The 20,615-nt window shown below is 44.3% G+C and overlaps 2 protein-coding genes across 2 annotated transcripts; both read left to right on the forward strand.

Annotated features, from left to right (window-relative positions):
* Positions 1-426: 426 nt before the first annotated feature.
* Positions 427-1,391, forward strand: PRLHR (prolactin releasing hormone receptor). Its single transcript, XM_073354786.1, is given in 2 exon segments — positions 427-1,234; positions 1,237-1,391. Coding segments are annotated over 2 exon segments (963 nt in total).
* An 11,856-nt stretch (positions 1,392-13,247) lies between these two features.
* On the forward strand, positions 13,248-14,300 carry LOC140915377 (prolactin-releasing peptide receptor-like). Its single transcript, XM_073354965.1, has one exon. It carries the CDS (start codon positions 13,266-13,268, stop codon positions 14,298-14,300), a length of 1,035 nt encoding a protein of 344 aa, XP_073211066.1. The 5' UTR covers positions 13,248-13,265.
* Positions 14,301-20,615: the final 6,315 nt, after the last annotated feature.

Below are 20,615 nucleotides of genomic sequence, written 5' to 3' on the forward strand. Positions count from 1 at the left end.
GCAATCCTTAGCGCTCACGGGAGGGTTTCACTGCAGGGATGTTTCTAGAAGGGATGGCCATGAGTCTCTTCCTCCAGGTGTTTTCACGGTAATCGTTATTCTCCAGGGATCGGAGGATTGAACTGCACATGTGCCCATGTAGGTGGTGTAAGGGCGGAGGGGCCATAAACGCCCCTAGGGTATGTGTGTGTGCAGGGACCACTGGTTCCTGTGGTAGGATTGGAAGAGGAGGTACCACTAAGGCCCGTTGGGGGAGTGGAGGAGGAGGTGCAACTAGTGACCATAGAGTGTAGAGGGGTCACTAATTTCCCCCTTTCTTTGCCCTCTAGGCAAAGATGGCTGATTTCTTGGAAGACTGGGGCCCCGGGCTCGGGCTCTGCTCACCACAACCAGAGCCAGTCTGCACTCACCCCACCCACCAACAGGATGTTGGTACTGTTCCAGAGCTTGCAGCTGATGCACCATCTGAAGGTGCTGATCATCCTGCTGTACACAGCCATGGTGGTGGTGGGCATGGTGGGGAACTGCTTGCTGGTGCACGTCATGGTGTGGGTGAAGAAGATGCACAACGTCACCAACTTCCTGATCGGGAACATGGCCCTGTCAGATGTGGCCATGTGCACCACTTGCATCCCACTCACCTTGGCCTATATCTTTGAGCCCTGTGGCTGGATCTTCAGCAGCGCCATGTGCTACTTCATCTTCTTCATGCAGCCTGTCACCGTCTACGTGTCTGTCTTCACCCTGGCCACCATTGCCGTGGACCGCTACATAGTCATTGTGCATCCACTGCGGCGCCGCATCTCACTGCACTGGGGTGTCTATGTGGTGCTCTTCATCTGGATCTTCTGTTGCTACCTGGCACTGCCAGCCATGGCCCACACCTACTACGTGGAACTCGGCCAGCAGGAGCTCACCCTGTGCGAGGAATTCTGGGGGGAACTAGAGCACCAGCAGCAGACCTATGTGCTCTTCCTGCTGCTTATCATCTATCTCTGCACCCTGCTAGCCATCCTGGTCTCCTACACCAAGATCTCCCTCAAGCTCAAGAAGAGGGTCATGCCTGGTACCATCACTCAGAGTCAGGCCAACTGGGACAGACCCAGGCGCAAGAGGACCTTCTGCCTGCTGGTTATGGTGGTGGTGGTCTTCGGGTTGTGCTGGCTGCCCTTGCTCACCTTCAACCTCATCCTCATCAATGCCATTGATGCCTATTATCTTAGCCTTGTCCAGCTGCTTGCCACTGGTTTGCTATGAGCTCTGCCTGGTACAACCCCTTCATATATGGCTGGCTGCACAATAGCTTTAGGGAGGAGCTAAAGAAGTTATTGGTCTGGCACAGGAAAGTGGCTCCTTATGGGCAAAGCATGACAGTGAGTGTTGTCATCTGACCTGCCGCCCAGCAGCTCCTCTTGCAGGGTCACTGACCTACACTGAGCTCCCATGGTATATTGGCTCAAGTTGCAAACAAAAACAATAAGATGTGCCATCCGAACGGCTCCAATCCTGCGCCAGGCACAACTTGCCTGATTCCACTTTGAAAGCTATGGACATCAATTCTGTTTAAAGAACATATGTCTCTAGGTCAGACTTGTTCTCTGCAGACTGTTTCTTTGGAGGGGCTAGCCCAGGAGAGCAGGACTGGGGTGTATGTGTGTGTGTGAGAGTGAATGAATTCATTTTTTAGTCTTGTTACTTAAAATACATTAAACACATTCATAGATATTTGTTTTGAAAGTCAGTGGAAACTGTTTTCCCCTTCCTACCTCCTTTCCTGGTTTAATCTGGGTTATAGTCTATGAAGGAAATTGGATGCAAGGGACATTTAGTGATGTGTTTCAAGAGTTCCCTGAAAAGAAGATTCAGTAAATAAGGAGAGATGCCCGCTCTGAGAGGTGCTGTGTATCTGCAGCTCCACTGTAGATGCTCAGAGCCTTCCAGAACTTGGTGTATACCATTATACAATTGGTGATGACTATATTGGGTGTGTCCCTATAGATCTTTTTTAAAAAAAATCTGGAAACGTTAGTGGTCAACACATTTTCCTATTTTGTGCAATTAGAAAGACTCCTTTGTAATCTTCAAGAGATTTTATATTCTCTGTCTGGTTTTGGTTTTAAAATAATAAAACTATCAGTACCCTACGTGGCCCTGCTGTAGGTAAGAACAGAGAAGATGAACAATGAAGGCCGGGGGGAAGGGTGGAAGGAAATGATATAAAAGAGAGCAATGCTGTCCTTGGTGGAGCTCCCAATTAAGCCATCTGATGTAGAACATCTTTCATGGACTATATTCTGCAGCTAGATGTGCAGTGTTACACAGATGTGCCCAGCTGTGATACATGTTTCATTTCATATTTTAGCAACCCAGAAAAGTGGAGCAAGGACTGACACATGAAATGTACAAACCAAACAGCACCAACAAAAAGATGAATAAAAGACACCTTTAAAAAGAGCATATGGTGAAAAGTAAAGAGAGATGCTTCTATTTGGGTTCACCCCCATCTTATTAGAAATTTACAGACATAAATATTGAAGTCTATAGCTGGAGCAACTGTTCCTCATGACCAGCTGTTGAAATTACACCATGTGTCATTATCAACACAAGCCTGTCTCTCCATCTATCTAGGTTCCTATCATATTCCCCGTCACCACAGTGTCTGAGCATCTATGGTGATTAGCATAATAATTTTTTAGCAGACAGCAACAGGAAGTTATTGTGAATTAATGAATATGCAAGGAGTCAGAATATGCAGGATAGCAACGGGAAACTTAAATCACATTCACTCCCTGATCAGGCTCTTTATTTTCATGGCTGCGTAATAGGATATCACTTTTGGTTGGGAACAGATGGACACAGTGCCTTAGCCAACATGAATGTCTAGGCACATAGCAGCCACATGCTTTCTGAGGTTTTTGTGGTTTTTGCAACAGATGATTTAAACATTTGTCAACACATTTTGTTGGGTGGAACATAGTGCTCACCAAAGGTGCTGAATTCTGAGTACTGGAGACTCAAGTCTTATTTCTCAAACAGGTCCAGCAAAGGTTAGGGCACTGGGCATCTGGCATGGAATATCTGGCCTGTATTGCCAGCTCTGCCTCTAACCTGCTGGGCAAGTCACTTTCACCTCTGCATCTGTTTTCTCTCTATCTAAAACAACTTCCTGCCCTCTTTAAGATCTAAGGATAAAGAGTGTAGTAGTCGTATTCTCGGCTCCTTAGAGCTAAGATCAAGTGTAAGTAGTTTCTCAGCCTATCAAAGGCTGTGATCATGTGTCTTGATGTTTTTGGTCTTTTGGCCCTGAGATGAAAGCCTTGTCTGTGTCTCTGGGACCGTGAAGTACAAACATTATCTTCTTAGTTCAGTCCGCAGGTCCCTACCAATACTTGACCTCATGCTGAGTCTGCCTCCAAAGGCCCAAATTAGTGTCAGTTGCGGTGGTGCTTTTTAGTACACCTGTCCACTGGGAACTTGTCTGAGACCACCAATTTATTTGGCATATGCTACTGAAGAGTGATCAGAGTATTAACTCCAGACTCCCTTGCCCCTTTTAGATATGTACCATTGAACTGGAGGTGAAAGAGTCCATACCCCATCACTAATTCCCTGTGTATTCTTTTCCCTAGTCTGTCTTTTTTTTTTCTTAATTAAGCAGTAATCTCTGTTAGGGCATGAATTGTCATCTCATTCACATTGAATGTGTTTGCTCTTTTATCTAGGTGTGAATTAGTACAACAGGCATCTAAAACTCTTTGTGGGTTTATAAACTGTAATTTAAATGTGGGAATTGTTAATTAACAGAAGACGCAGATTGTGAGCTGTATCTGAAATCAACAAGGCTGGATTTGTCACTCTTACAGGATGCATGGATCCCATGATTTTCATGCTTTTTAAAATAAAAAAGAACCATGGCTTTTGGCATCTGTTTCCTTGTTTGTTTTGCTGGTGGCAAGTTGATGGGTGGGTAATCATCTGAACAAACCTCACTACTTGGTTAAATTGTAATTGTAGTCTGCATGACGAGCTGTCGAAGAGCAGGAACTCAGAGCAACACTGAAGTGGGACAAAGGACTAGAGAATTGGACTGTTAGTGAAAGATTTAATTCTTGAAGAGGTCATGGGACGCCATACTGGAAAAATCATGGGATCAGGAAAATTGGTGATTCCACAGTTCTAGGGCAAACTTTTAAAACCAGCCTCTGTTTTGGTACCTATAATTAACTGATGCCAGTATGGTTTCATACTGGATCAGACTGCACAATCTCAAATGCCCATCTGAAGCTTTATCAAAATTAGCTACATCTTTGGAGAGGTTTGCAAGACCTTCACTTCGCACCATGAATGCCCCTAAAATTTCCTTACTAGCTGAAGAGTGATAATGATTGTTGGGAACTGGGCCCATAGACAGAGGACATCTGACACAGCAGTGAGTCACACAGCATGGTGCATGCTTGTCATCTGCTGCCACTGCACGAACCAGGGAAGTGGAGATGCATCCTAGGTTCCTGGTGATTCTCTAGTCAGATCAGGGAGAAGAGGAAAGCCAGGACTTCACTGGTAGTTATGTGACTCCAACTTGGCTGATGTGTGCTCTCGCTGAGGGGAACAGCTGAAGGTTTCTTGGTGGGATCAAATTTTGACTGATCTGTGACTTAGCTCTTCTGCCTTTTCCCTTTAGTAATTTTCTGATCCCCTAACCACTGTTATCAGATAGGCCCAGCAGCCTAACTACACTCTTGGACACATCTTCAGGGTTGATCTGGTGGACTGAATCAGACAGATAGTCCTGTTCCTATGCAGTGTGATTGGAGCTTGGCAGGCCCTCTCCCCTTCTCTGCCTATTCAGGGATTGGGCTGGTGTTCCCTCTCTCCCTCACAATGCTACCTGGGACCGGCCATAAATATACTGAGAACAGACTTTACCATGGTGTTACAGCACTCTTGGCACAGGTCCTAGCCATCAATCAGGGAGAAGAAAAAAAATCCCAGAGCCAATCATCTCAGAACCTCAAAAAGCATTGTCTTGCGAGGTAGCATGGTCTGGTGGCTAGACCACTAGATGGGGAATCAAAAGACCTGGGTTCTATGTCTAGCTCTACTGTTGACTTGCTCTGTGATCTTGAGGCAGTCACGTCCCCTTTCTGTTTCTCTTCCCACCCAGTGGTGGTTTAACGCCTGGGGCCCCAGTCAATTTGGGAGTCCACGGCAGTAGCTCCATCTCCCGCTGGAGTAGGAGAGCATGGCGGCTGGTGCCATAGTGGTGCCACCATGTTGGATGTCAGGCTGGGCATGGGCCGCCTCCACCAAAGGCAGCCCCTGCATTTCTGTCTTGGGCATCCCTAGGTCAGTGGCTGAAACTGGAGCTGCGGAGCAGGACCAGGCAGGATGGGAGGCAGGGGAAACCTGGAGAGGGGAATCCAGAGTGGGGCCCGGCTGGGGAGGCAGAGAAAGCCTGGAGCCCAGAACGCGGCAGTGCCACGGAAGGGAGGAAGGGGCTCCAGCAGAGCCTGGGGGAACCCAAGGCAGACACAGAGTACAGTGTCCATAACAAAGCTGCATGGCTGGCAGGGGGAGGCTAGAGGCTTGTTCCTATTGCCACCCTCAGCCCTTTGCCAATCCTAAATCCTGAAGCTGGTCTACAACTTGTGGGTGTTGATAAATACTCCATGTGGGTTGATCTGTGAGATTGAAACTCCGGTTGGCGTGTGCCTCTCAGCAACTCTCCTTCTGCTGATCCTGGCAGGGGTGATGTGACTTGTTCTCCCCTAACCCCTGGGGTTGGGGAGCTGCCATTCTAGCCCCACTCTTCTCATTGCCTTGGCTCCCTCCCACTGCCAACCTCTCACATTCTCCCTCTTTACTCTGTCAGATGTCCCTGTCCCCCACCTACCTCTGCACTCACCTGTACTCCCTCGCCGCTCCCGTTCCCACTCCTTTTCCCTTGCTCCTCTCAGCGCCTGCTCTTGACCCACATTCTCTTGCATTCTCCTCTGTCTTCTCCCACACCAAGCTCCCAAATCCCCCCTTGCTTACCACCTTCCCTCCACATTCCTCAGCACACCCCTCAGTCTTCCTCTTGCCCTGCTCTGACCTTCCTACTTCTTCATATTCTCCATTGCCCCTGACAACCTCCTCCTGCCCCCTCTATCCCCTGCACACCCTCCTCTCTCCCTTCTGACCCCCCCATATAATATCATGCTTGCTCTGTTTGTAGTCTAGGTTACGTAATGTGATTGTGTTATTAAAATGTAAGTGTAATGAGTACTTAAGAGAGAGACATTTACAGTTTATTAAATGTAGCACATTTTCCCCATTGCTATGTACAGATGTTACTGGGAATGATACGCACAGTTTGGCTGTAATTAGTTTCCTAACCTACTCTCAGATCAATAGATGGTGGTGAAAAGGACCTTTGATGGGGTACAAGTGACAGAATCAAAATAAGAACATGTAATCTCTTTAAAAGGAATATGAAACTTTAAGAGCATGCACGGAGTCTTTGTATTAATGCATTTTGGTATATTTCTGTTTTTAATAGGGCATGGGGGACCCACATGTCCTTTGTGCCCAGGCCCCAATTAATCTTAATCCGCCTCTGTTCCCGCCGCTTGCCCTTTGAGTCAGGGACTTTCTCTTACTGTTCTTAGCACAATGGGTTCTTGATCTCAGTTGGGGCCTCTAAGTATTAATGTAATACAGATAATACATAACTTCTCAGTTCTGAAGATTAGCAGGGGTTCAGGTTTTATATCCAAAATGACTTATTCACCTATCTATAATTTTGAGTTGATAGTAAACAGTGCATCATCAACAAGTTGCTGCTTAATATTATCATCTGTGGCTGAAAACAAAAATTTTCTTTAAGGGGCAAAGCTTGTCTTCTTCACTGCAGTGACCAAGGCCTCCTGTGCAGCTCAGTCAGAGCAACTGTGCTTTGCAATTGGGGTTGGCTTGATGGGCCTGATGTGGGGGAGCAAAACCCTCCTGTGTACAGTCCCTTGTCTGGCAGTGTGCAGAAGACAGTGAAAGGGTGGTGCATGAGCCACAGATCCTCCAATTCCTCCCTCAACAGAAGTGTCACCTACAAACTACTGCAGTGATTGGGCTGAAGTACCTTCATGGAGTGGCTGTACAATCTTTGAAGAGGAGTCCTCTGCCCTGCTCATCGCTCCAGCAAGTGCCACAGTTACCATGGCTGGGTGCCAAGAACTGAAGCATGAGAAATTTAAGGTGCAATAAAAGGACATCTGACAAAATGTCACGGGATGCTGTTCTGGGAAGAAAGACTGCTAAGCAAAGATGGGGTCCACCTATCGAGGAAAGGGAAGAGCATATTTGGATACAGACAGGGTAACCTAGTGAGGAGGGCTTTAGATTAGTTTTCATGGGGGGCAGGTGACAAAAGCCCACAGGTTGGAGACCCGGGAGAAGGGTTGGAGTCTGGGGGAGCATGGACATTATAGCAGGGATAAGGGAGAGACAAGAGAGAACATAGGGGGAAAATCAAATCAGTATCTTAATGTCTGTATGCTAATGTGAGAAGTATGGAGAATAAGGAGGAACAACTTGAAATGCTAGTTAATAAACACAACTATGGCACATCTGGCACCACAGAGACTTGGTGGGATAATATGCATGACTGGAATGTTGGTATAGAAGGGTACATCTTGCTCAGGAAGGACAGGCAGGGAAAAGAGGGAAGATGCGTTGCTTTATATATTAAAAATGTATACACTTTGACTGAGGTTAAGATGGAAATAGGAGACAGAGTTGTTGAAAGTCTCTGAGTAAGGATAAAAGGGGTAAAAACCAAGGGCGATGTCATGGTAGGGGGTCTACTACAGACCACCTAATCAGGAAGAAGAGGTGGATGAGGGTTTTTTTAAACTAACAAACAAAAGCATTCAAAGCACAGGACTTGGTGGTGATGGGGGACTTCAACTACCCAGACATAGAAAATAATACAACAGGGCACAGATTATCCAAGTTCTTGGAATGTATTGGAGATAATTTTTTAGTTCAGAAGGTGGAGAAAGCTACTAGGGGAGAGGCTATTCTAGATTTCATTTTGACAAATCGAGAGGAACTGGCTGAGAATTTGAAAGTGGAAGGCAGCTTAGGTGAAAGTGATCATGAAATGGTAGAGTTCATGATTCTAAGGAATGGTAGGAGGGAAAACAGCACAATCAAGATAATGGATTTCAAGAAGGCAGACTCTAGGTGTGTCATGCAATGCGTGAATTTAATGTGGAGTGCAATGCTGAGTACTTTCCTTCTGAAGCCCTTCTTGGGACCCACCATTGCCGCTCTGCCATCAGTACATACGCCAATGCATGACAAGGCATGTACTCTGAAGAATTAACTCGCAAGATTGAAGATGTCTTCTCCCATACTTTGCCCCTCAAGTGGTTTGAAGAACAGCACATCTTCCATAATTTCATTCTCATAGCACCACCTGACAAACATGAGTTGAGCCAAATTCGCGATATCAGTGCTCTCATCAAGTTGTATGACAAACTTTGTGCTTTGTTTAACTCGAGTCAAAAGTTGCAATTTGATAGCTTCGGGAAGTTCATTGATCTGCCTGCTCACCGTATCCTGTGACAAAGGAATAGTTTTCAAAGTTTCACCATATCTATCTCCATGCATAATCTGACACATCTTTACCACAATACTTTACCTAATACTAATTGTTAGGATATAGATATTCAGGCCTGTCTGTAAAGGCCTATACTCTAAGAATTTAGGTGTATTCTTATCACTTAGCTAGTTATAGAGGTATAAAAGAAAGAATCAAAATCACTGTCTGCCGGTGTAAGGGCCTTCTCTTACTGTTAAGGGGCTTATTCCTTCACCCGCTTACTTCCCTGGTCCTTCTTGCATGAACAGAGAGCAACAATACCCAAAGTCCAAAGGTGCAAGCAATTCAATGTTTATTGGGGTGAAATTCCAGCAAGCATGATTCCAGTTTCTTACCTCAGTGTCCCCCTTCCCAGCTCTGACACCACAGAGCCTTACCTGTGTCCCTGTTCCCATTTCCCCCCTTAGCAAAACATGATTCCAATTTTCCCCCATTCCCTGTTCCCATTCCCCTCCCCACTTCCTGATTGACTGCAGACTATATAGTAAAACTTGAGTTCTGCTTAGCTGTACCTTAACCAATCATTTTACTGAAATTTAACTAACCAATCCTAACATATTGTAACATGATTATTTAATCAATTATATCCCACCACCTTAATTAGTTTACACCCAGCAAAATTAATTATACAGCAGACAGGAACAATCACAGAACCAGATAGAGATTATACAGACAAACAATAGGGAAATAGGGACTACAGTGATAGAACAAACACAGAAATGAGGATTTCAGATCCCAGCTATTGATAAGTGAATTCTTGCCAGACAGGATGCTATCAAACTAAGTTTCCTTTTACATTTTCTAGGTACTTCCCTTTCTCTGGAGGCGATAGGCATTATCAGGACAGGACTGTGTTCCTAACAGCCCAATAGCACCTTCAATGAGACTAGTTTGGAATGTGAGGATGTGACCGGTCGCTTCCCAGCTTATGGCTGCCTCTGCTGCTTAGCCAAAGGCCTTAGCCTAAGAACAGGGCCTCAGACTGTCACAGTGAGAAATGGCCCTTACACTGGCAGACAGTGATTTTGATTCTTACTTTTATACCTCTATATCTAGTAATATGCTTTGGTGCTTTTTATGGTGCCAAAATCTGTGCATTACTGTACAGCCTTGTGGAGGACTATTTTTTAAATTCTGCTCCGCAAACAACATTGCCAGAGCTAGCAGCCACACTCTCCAGCCACCCAGCTCTGAAGGCAGTGCCACCAGCAGCAATGCAGAGGTAAGCATGGCAATGTGAAAAGGGATATTTGTCAGTATCACTTTCCACAGCAGACTTAGCTCCCTATTGCCCGCAGCAGCACAAGTAAGGATGGCCATGGGATGCTAGTAAGTCTGCTGTGAAAAGTGATATTAACAAAGTTCCCCGCCAGAGAACCTTTTGCACCCACTGGGGTGGGAGTGCTCCCCCCAATTTGTGCAAAGCTGTCCTATATAATAAACCTTTAGATAGTTTATTATAGGATTATCTGCAAGCAGTGTCTTTGGTGTGAGATGTACAGTGTAGTTGACCTGGAGTAACTGACTGATCCTTTGAGACAGGGATTAACCTAAATATTGCTGTGATCCTTGGTGTAAGGAATCATCTGTCACAAAGGTAGGTTTCAGAATAGCAGCCGTGTTAGTTTGTATCCACAAAAAGAACAGGAGTACTTGTGGCACCTTAGAGACTAACACATTTGTTTGAGCGTGGGCTTCATAGGCTACAGACCACTTCATTGGATGCATAGAATGGAACATATACATAAGGTATATGTTCCATTCTATGCATCTGGTGAAGTGGGCTGTAGCCCACGAAGGCTTATGCGCTAATAAATTTGTTAGTCTCTAAGGTGCCACAAGAACTCTTGTTCTTTTTAAAGGTAGGTTTCTATAGGTGACAAGATAGGTCAGAGTACCCAAGGGAACTGTTTGACTCCATTGTAAGGCTATTATAGTGCCTGAGGAATTTACACTTGATAATTGATGAAATCTAAGTAAAGAATTCACAGCCAGTTTGGGGCTTGTGCTTTGAGTCTGCCCTGAAGCTGGTACTCACACTCTTGAGTCACTGCAGATCAGCTTGACAAAAGTAACTAAAAAATACAAATGCAAAATTAAACTAAAGTTGATTATTTAGAGGTTTAAATCATGACTGATAAAACTTTACTCCTATATACATCTTCCATCAGATGATTCCAAAACATGTTATCAATCAGCTGATTATTTCTCACAACTCTCCCTCCACCCCCTTGCAGGCACACAACCCCATAAAGTGGATACTGTATTTAATATTTTCATTTTACAGATGGGAATACTGAGGAAGAGAAAAGTTAATGGCACCAATTTCAAACTTGGGAATGTAAAGCTAGATGCCTAAATCAAAGCTATATTTATTCACCTACACCATTTTCTGCCAGACTAGTAGAACGGGAAACTGGAAGGCTGGCAAGTTCCCTGCCTTAAGGAGCTTAGACACAAATATACAATAAAAGAAAGATATGGGTTGATATTTTCAAAGTAGTCAAAGGGATTTAGACATGTGTCTTCCACTAAAATTAATGTGTCTACATCGCCTACAGTGCTTTGAAAAACTTAACTATGATCTCTGCCCTGAGGAGCTTATACGTTAATAAAAAAACCACTTATGAGACAGCACCTCATCTGGTGGAGATTGGACTTCTATGGAACTACATTGATTAACACCAGCTGTGTTAATCCTATGTGTTAAAGGAAAGAAGACTGAAAGTAGAACAAGGGTTATGATTAAGACCAGGCAGGTCATATTTACTTAAAAGTACACAGTCCCAAAGGGCTGATTCATTTCAGTAACACTTCTAAATACCAAAACCATACAAAATAAATCCCTTTCAGTGCTGACTTTTTAGAATATAAATTCTTTGATGCAGAAATAATTAGTGGCTCAAACCCCATTGTAGAAAAGAAAAATTCCTCTATAGCAGGGCAACTATAATGGCATTGATAAGCATGAGGGACAATGATCAGTAGCTTTCATTGTTCCTCATCATATGAATCCATGCGGTGATTAGGAAGGATGGTCCACTGGTTAGGGTACTAACCTAGGACTTGGAGACAGGGACTCAGTTCCCTGCTTCACTACAAAATTCTTACCTTGGGCAAGTCACTTAGCCTCTCTGTAGTTTAGTTGCCCATCTGTAGAAACGGGGATGATGGTAATACCTCCTTGCCTCATAGGGGCATTATGAGAATAAGATTGTGAAGTGCTTTGAGATCTGCTGCTGAAAAAAACACTATATAAGAGCTACTTGTGATTATTAGCTCTTTTCAAACCATTTTAAATATATAAGATGTGTAACATTGTCACAACTCTTTATTCTATGTCTAAAATATGTAAATACCATGGAAAATACCACTGGGGTGTGAGCGAGAATTTTATTTCTAAATGACAGTACAATAACTTTTTAAAAAGTGCATACTTCATTGCTATTATAATGACAGGTTTCAGAGTAGCAGCCGCGTTAGTCTGTATCCGCAAAAAGAACAGGAGGACTTGTGGCGCCTTAGAGACTAACCAATTTATTTGAGCATAAGCTTTCGTGAGCTACAGCTCACTTCATCAGATGCATACTATAATGTGCATCAATATTCATAACTTTTATTCACCATCCAAGTAGCTGAGTCCCTCTAGTGGCATAAATTCAGCATTTGAGTAACATTCCATTTAAGAGATCCAATTATATCAGTAGATTCAATGCTAGCACTTTTTGAGGCTCTCTAAAGGACGACTGTAACCTGATCTTGGGTCAGACACTGTACATCCATATTAATGAGTATAAATTGATTTATAGTCATGTGGCAGCAAGTACAGATGCACTGGAAGAGACAGGAAATTCAGAGAATGAGTGATATTGATATTCTAGGACTCTAATTGCTTTAAATAAGAGAGACAGTGTCAGGAATAACGTAATGCCCAGGGTAGCCAATAGGGATATAGGCTTATAAAAAATGTATTGTGAGCAAGAAGCCAAGTATGTTAAGTGCACTGATCTCTGCTTATCTTGTAAATACACATCGCTCTCGCTCTCTCTTTCATGGATATTTGGAAGACAGGAATCTAAGGCACCAAAACCGAGCTGGCATCCACAGGAAAATCAAATGGCATGAAAAACCCACAACAGTAAGTATTCACTGTATTAGATGTTTATTAAACTGTATGGATTTAATAGCAACTAAAAGAGAGAACTTTAATGACTATTGGTTGCAGCTGATCTCTCTTAAGAACCATTTAACGGAACGCAGCCTCTTGAGGCACCAAAACTGAGCTGGCATCCACAGGAAAATCAAATGGCATGAAAAACCCACAACAGTAAGTATTCACTGTATTAGATGTTTATTAAACTGTATGGATTTAATAGCAACTAAAAGAGAGAACTTTAATGACTATTGGTTGCAGCTGATCTCTCTTAAGAACCATTTAACGGAACGCAGCCTCTTGAGATTTGTAATTTCACCTTTGCCTTTCCAGATGACTGTTTATTATCCATGTGGTGGCAATCTCTGGACAGTGAGTAATCCATTCATTATAAAGGCTGATTAGGAGTAAACGTGTGTGCAGCGGTGACTCCTTAACCCTGCTGTCAGCAAACTACAAAGAAGGAAAATGATGAATCCGGACAATTTAACCTCCCTAAACTTCCTCTCAGCAATTCATAGCAATGCTAGCAATTTATTCTCAGGGCTCCAGTTTGTTCAGTCTTTCAAGCCACTCATCATCCTGTGCTACTCCCTGGTGGTTTTTGTTGGCATCATTGGGAATTATCTCCTCATTTATGTCATCTGCAAGATGAAAAAAATGCACAATGTCACCAACTTCCTGGTAGGCAACCTGGCTTTCTCAGACATGCTTATGTGTGCAACCTGCGTGCCCCTGACTCTGGCATATGCTTTTGAGCCCCGGGGATGGGTTTATGGACGCTTCATGTGTTATTTTGTGTTCTTAATGCAACCGGTCACTGTGTTTGTGTCTGTCTTCACCTTGACTGTCATAGCTGTGGACAGATACTATGCCATGGTGTATCCTCTCCGGAGGAGGCTCACTATATCAATCTGTGCTTATATTCTGGCTGCTATTTGGCTGCTGAGTTGCATCTTGGCTGCCCCAGCCTTGGTCCACACCTATCATGCTGAGTTCCCAGAACTGGACTTCTCCATCTGTGAAGAGTTTTGGTTCCATATGAAGAGGGACCATTTAACTTATGCCTACAGCACTCTCATTATCACATACGTATTGCCTTTAATAGTCATCTCCTTGTCCTATCTGCGGATCTCTGTCAAACTGAAAAATCGAGTGGTTCCGGGAAACATCACCCAGGGCCAAGCTGAGTGGGACAGGGCTAGGAGGAGGAAAACCTTTCGCTTGCTGGTCCTGGTGGTGGCTGCCTTTGGAGTCTGCTGGCTCCCTCTGCACATCTTTAACGTGATAAAAGACATGGATATCAACTTAATAGATAAACAGTATTTCAACCTCATCCAGCTGCTGTGCCACTGGTTTGCTATGATGTCTGCCTGCACCAATGCCTTCCTTTACGCCTGGCTACATGACAGCTTCAGAGGGGAATTGAAGAAGATGTTTGCCTGGCGGAAGAAGAAGGTTGGACCTGCTACTCACGGCATTATGGCCAGCGTGATGCTCTAAGTGTGTGTGTGTGTGATTCAGTTACAATGCCTTTCTTTTCCAGTGATGAGTGCAAAGCTATGTTCACACTAGAGCACTTACAGCAGCACAGCGGTACAAATGCAGCTGCACGGTTGGAAGATCTCTCATTTAGCCCCTCCATGCAGATGGGAGAGAGCTCTCCTTCTGGCATAATTCATCCACTCCCCAACGAGAAGCGGTGGCTATGTCAGCTGGAGAAGCTCTCCCACTGACATAGCACTGTGCACGCTACCACTTATGCTGGCGTAACTTGTGTCGCTCGTGGGGGTGGAATAGTCACACCCCTGAGCAACATAAGTAGATCTAGCCTTAGTCTTTCCTATTGTTATTGATGACCAAGTTGTATGTTCCTCCAACACGTTAGCCTCAGGACTTGACTGTGGCAATCCAGGGCCCCAAGCAGAGCCTCACGTGTAATCTCTGTGGCCCCAGTCCCACCAGGGTACCAGAGGTGACATCTAAGAGCCCTGTGCTGTCATGGCAAGTCCCTACACAAGGTACAGAGCCTTCTGCTGGGTTGTCAGGGGGGATTCAGCCCTGATCAGTCCCCCACTCTGCAAAACCTCTACTATGGCCCCACCCTCTGCTTAAGATGATGGTAGTGGGGGCCATGCATACAAGACTACTCTGGTGAGGAGGCAGGGGGTCCCTTTACCCGCATGAAGAGCCTTCTGCTGGGGTGCCCTTGAACTATTTTTGTGGCTTTTTCCTATACCCTCTCCCATTTTTCAACATCCTTTTAAAAATGTTGACAACAGAACTGTATGCAGTGTTACAGTGACACCACTGCTATATACAGAGATAAGATCACCTTCCTATTCACTGCTCCCTTGCTTGTGCACTCAAGAATTACATTATCCCTTTTTGCCACAGCATTGTACTGGGAGATCACATTCAGTTGTTTGTCCACCATAACCCCTAAATCCTTTTCAGAGTCCTTCCAGAATAAAGTCCCATATTTTCCAGGTATTGCCTGCATTCCTTGTTCCTAGATTGGAGTGTTTCATCCCATTGTTTTGTTGGGACAAGGTGCTGATGGTCTTTAATGACCATCTGTGACATGGAGGCCCATTGGTGGTTCACTACTCTGTCAGCTACTTTTGTCAGACCATACATACTCACTACATCAAAACACTCTTTTCATAAGCTGTATCTAAAAGATGTCATGTAAGATATCATATGTAAACTGTTAACACACTGGTCAAAAAATTACTGCATGGTGTATATACAGGGTGTGCACAAAGAGTTATAAATATTTGCTAGAATCATTCTTAAAATGTGTTTTGCAAGCTATGCATAAGTCTAGTCTGCCCTTGGAAAAGGAAAGTGTATTCTCTTGGCTAATCAGCCAGATTGTCAGGCAGAGACAATGAAAGTACATTTACATATAAGGTAAACAAAGCTATCTAGTTCACAGGTTGGGGAGAAGATAACATGGCATTTTCACCCCTACAGGTCAGGGAAATTTTGTCTGGGCTTGCTTTTTAAAGAATACATTTCAGAGATTTACTGATCTATAAAAAGAATGGGAGAGAACCCCATAGTTATCTTTCATCTGAGAAGTCAAAGAAACCAAGCACTTTGAGCTCTGTGTGTTGGGTCCTGGCTAAAGAACAGGCCAGCCATACTGGAAGACTGACTGTTGTGAGAAAAACCTCTTTGAACAAAAGGCTCTAGTTTTCTGAGTTTGGGTCTTGAAAGCATTTTTACTTTTGTTGTTTGTAACCATTTCTATCCTTATTCCTTATATTGGTATCACTTAAAATGATGTCCTTTTGTGAATCAACTTGTTTACCATAAATCAATTCAGTGCTTTAACGTATCAGCAAACTTGATGAGGTTTTTGGGTGTTACAGTAAGGGGGGCTGCACACTGCGGAGAAAGACATTTTTGGGGAGAACTTGGTGCTGGAAGGTTGGTTGAGGTCCCTCTGCAAGGAACAACTGGGTGCTGTGAGCAAAGTGTGGGTATCAGGGCTCTGAGACAAAGCTGCAAGGCTCGGAGGCCGCCAGGGTTACAGGGCAGACAGTGACACAACCCCTTACAGGTCCAGGGTGAAGCCCAAAGCGTCACACCATACTATTCAGAAACAAAAAGAAAAGGAGTACTTGTGGCACCTTAGAGACTAACCAATTTATTTGAGCATGAGCTTTCGTGAGCTACAGCTCACTTCATCAGATGTTTACCGTGGAAACTGCAGCAGACTTTATATACACACAGAAATCATGAAACAATACCTCCTCCCACCCCACTGTCCTGCTGGTAATAGCTTATCTAAAGTGATCAACAGGTGGGCCATTTCCAGCACAAATCCAGGTTTTCTCACCCTCCACCCCCCCACACAAATTCACTCTCCTGCTGGTGCTAGCCCATCCAAAGTGACAACTCTTTACATAATCAAGTCGGGCTATTTCCTGCATAGATCAAGGTTTTCTCACATCCCCCCCACCCCCATACACACACAAACTCACTCTCCTGCTGGTAATAGCTCATCTAAACTGACCATTCTCCAGGTTTAAATCCAAGTTAAACCAGAACATCTGGGGGGGGGGGTAGGAAAAAACAAGAGGAAACAGGCTACCTTGCATAATGACTTAGCCACTCCCAGTCTCTATTTAAGCCTAAATTAATAGTATCCAATTTGCAAATGAATTCCAATTCAGCAGTTTCTCGCTGGAGTCTGGATTTGAAGTTTTTTTGTTTTAAGATAGCGACCTTCATGTCTGTGATTGCGTGACCAGAGAGATTGAAGTGTTCTCCGACTGGTTTATGAATGTTATAATTCTTGACATCTGATTTGTGTCCATTTATTCTTTTACGTAGAGACTGTCCAGTTTGACCAATGTACATGGCAGAGGGGCATTGCTGGCACATGATGGCATAGATCACATTGGTGGATGTGCAGGTGAACGAGCCTCTGATAGTGTGGCTGATGTTATTAGGCCCTGTGATGGTGTCCCCTGAATAGATATGTGGGCACAATTGGCAACGGGCTTTGTTGCAAGGATAAGTTCCTGGGTTAGTGGTTCTGTTGTGTGGTATGTGGTTGTTGGTGAGTATTTGCTTCAGGTTGCGGGGCTGTCTGTAGGCAAGGACTGGCCTGTCTCCCAAGACTTGTGAGAGTGTTGGGTCATCCTTTAGGATAGGTTGTAGATCCTTAATAATGCGTTGGAGGGGTTTTAGTTGGGGGCTGAAGGTGACGGCTAGTGGCGTTCTGTTATTTTCTTTGTTAGGCCTGTCCTGTAGTAGGTAACTTCTGGGAACTCTTCTGGCTCTATCAATCTGTTTCTTTACTTCCGCAGGTGGGTATTGTAGTTGTAAGAAAGCTTGACAGAGATCTTGTAGGTGTTTGTCTCTGTCTGAGGGGTTGGAGCAAATGCGGTTGTATCGCAGAGCTTGGCTGTAGACGATGGATCGTGTGGTGTGGTCAGGGTGAAAGCTGGAGGCATGCAGGTAGGAATAGCGGTCAGTAGGTTTACGGTATAGGGTGGTGTTTATGTGGCCATTGTTTATTAGCACTGTAGTGTCCAGGAAGTGGATCTCTTGTGTGGACTGGACCAGGCTGAGGTTGGTGGTGGGATGGAAATTGTTGAAATCATGGTGGAATTCCTCAAGGGCTTCTTTTCCATGGGTCCAGATGATGAAGATGTCATCAATATAGCGCAAGTAGAGTAGGGGCTTTAGGGGACGAGAGTTGAGGAAGCGTTGTTCTAAATCAGCCATAAAAATGTTGGCATACTGTGGGGCCATGCGGGTACCCATAGCAGTGCCGCTGATCTGAAGGTATACATTGTCCCCAAATGTGAAATAGTTATGGGTAAGGACAAAGTCACAAAGTTCAGCCACCAGGTTAGCCGTGACATTATCGGGGATAGTGTTCTTGACGGCTTGTAGTCCATCTTTGTGTGGAATGTTGGTGTAGAGGGCTTCTACATCCATAGTAGCCAGGATGGTGTTTAGATAAGCTATTACCAGCAGGACAGTGGGGTGGGAGGAGGTATTGTTTCATGATTTCTGTGTGTATATAAAGTCTGCTGCAGTTTCCACGGTAAACATCTGATGAAGTGAGCTGTAGCTCACGAAAGCTCATGCTCAAATAAATTGGTTAGTCTCTAAGGTGCCACAAGTACTCCTTTTCTTTTTGCGAATACAGACTAACACGGCTGTTCCTCTGAAACCTATTCAGAAACAGACACCTTAGCACTCCTCCCTCTGTTCTTAGCACAAGGAGATTGAGACAAGCGTAAGGAGAGAGAATTATAAGTGCTTAAACGTATAGAGAGTTCATATTATCAAACAAATTCAGAACTTGTACATAGATTCCCCAAATTGTCAGAGTGTGTTAGTTGCATTTTCAATTTAAGCAAATGTCCCTAGCTTGAAGTCCATTATTGGTTTACAATTCAGTATGCGACTCTCAAAAGTACTTGTATGATAATTTGAATGATGCAGGTAGATGTTATGCAAATTGAGTACTATGCCTAGGTACTGACTTGTCCACAGGGCTGGAGAAGTTATTTTCCTAACCAGACATGGTGACCTACACATACAGTGCTGAAGAGTTTTTGATAGTGAAGATTCTCTTCCTCTCTCTCGTTCTCACAAGCACCCACAGGTGGTGGGGGGTAGGGGGTGCAGGGAAGAGGTGACAGCAAAGTCTTCAGCTACCCCTGAAACTAATTCTTATGCCAGGTGATCATGTTGGGCCGGATTCTGATCTCAGTTACACTGATATAAACCTGGACTGACTCCAACAATGATTTACATGTTTGTACCGTAAATGAAACGTGCTTCCTTCCTGTAGATTCTGGAAGATTTGTGAGACATGCAACAATGCATCTTGGAGTGAGGAAACAAAACAAAAGTGAGTCCTCAAGTGTCCAGTTGTGCTGCTAGCCTTTATGTAAAGATTTATTTTTACAGTTCATTAAAGAGACGGAATTTAGAAACAAATTCTTTCCTAGAAGCTCAGTGAAGAAGTTAGCAAATCAGCTGGACACAATTTAACATTGAACTGACCCCAAAAGAAGTGTTTCAATTCAATTCAATTCAACCAAGTTTTTCAGTTCAGGTCAACCCAAAAAAGAAACAAAATATTTTGTTTATATTCTCCCACTGGAAATTGAAAAATGCAGGCAGGAGTGATAATGGCACATTCCTGACCGTTTGAGATTGGCCACAGTCCTGGGGAATGCGAGTATGTTAATGATTTGAGACTATTTCCTCTTCTTTCTCTTCAACTCCATCACTTTCTTCCCCACCACTTCAGTTCCTGACTGGGGTGGAGAGGAAAAAAAAGAGAGAAAAGGGAGTCCACATTATAGTCACTGTAATAGCGTATTGCTTCTCACCGCTATGCTCCTGACTGCACTTTTCTGATTTGCGCTTCCTAGTCTGCCACTGGTTCTGAGTATTCGTAGGCCCAACTTGACTTAGCCCCAGGCATCCATTTTTAGGGTATTCTCAATGAAGCCTGTATATTCTCAAGCTCTAAGGTATTTGGGGAATTGAGTTACCCTGACTTATATAGCTATTTTATTCGGATGATACACACATATCTGATATTTCTGTGCTGTTGTGTCTTCCCTGACTTAGAGGCACCTCTCACAATTTTGTCAAGTCCCAGACATCAGTGATCTTCTTGCCTCTATTTAAAGGGCCTTTCTACTGCTGCGAGGATGCCTCTTTTCAGAGCCTAGAATTATTTCTGAACTGTGCTTGTTATCCCTTAGGCAGTGGGCATGGAGCTGCACAGGCCCCTGAGTTACTGCAGGAACATTCACCCTTCAGTAAAACACATGGGATCAAACAGAGACCAAGAGAGCATAATGTGAAATAGGTGTAATGGCATTAGGAGACGCTATCATTAATGCATAATTGGATGACTAACACATACAAGCATGACTACAGTGTCTATAAAATAAAGCTACTGACAGTTTAACAGAGAGTACAGGCATTGCATAATGTACAAAGAAGAGAGCCAGCAGGGCCGTCCCTTCTGGCACCTCTGCACAGAGGACAACCAAAATGCTGCAGCCTGCCTGCCCAAATGCATGGGACCCCCTAATGCCCTGGCCAGCAGTGCTGAACAACTCAGATGTCAGTGGGTGGGCTGCAGCATGGCCAGGACTCCACCTCACTCCAGTCCACCAGCAAGCACCACAAGGTTAATGCTGGGGGTGAGAAGCCGGGGACAAACAATCAGCATCTGTAATACTTTTGTAGCATCTATCACCAGTGAGTGCATTCCTCCCAGCACCCATGGATACATCACACCTTAACCTGGACTCTGCC

This window comes from Lepidochelys kempii, chromosome 7 (assembly GCF_965140265.1).
Source record: "Lepidochelys kempii isolate rLepKem1 chromosome 7, rLepKem1.hap2, whole genome shotgun sequence".
Classification (NCBI taxonomy): Eukaryota; Metazoa; Chordata; order Testudines; family Cheloniidae; genus Lepidochelys; species Lepidochelys kempii.

Coding starts and splice junctions, on each gene's coding strand:
- LOC140915377 (XM_073354965.1), top strand. CDS start 13,266: ATGATGAATCCGGACAATTTAACCTCCCTAAACTTCCTCTCAGCAATT.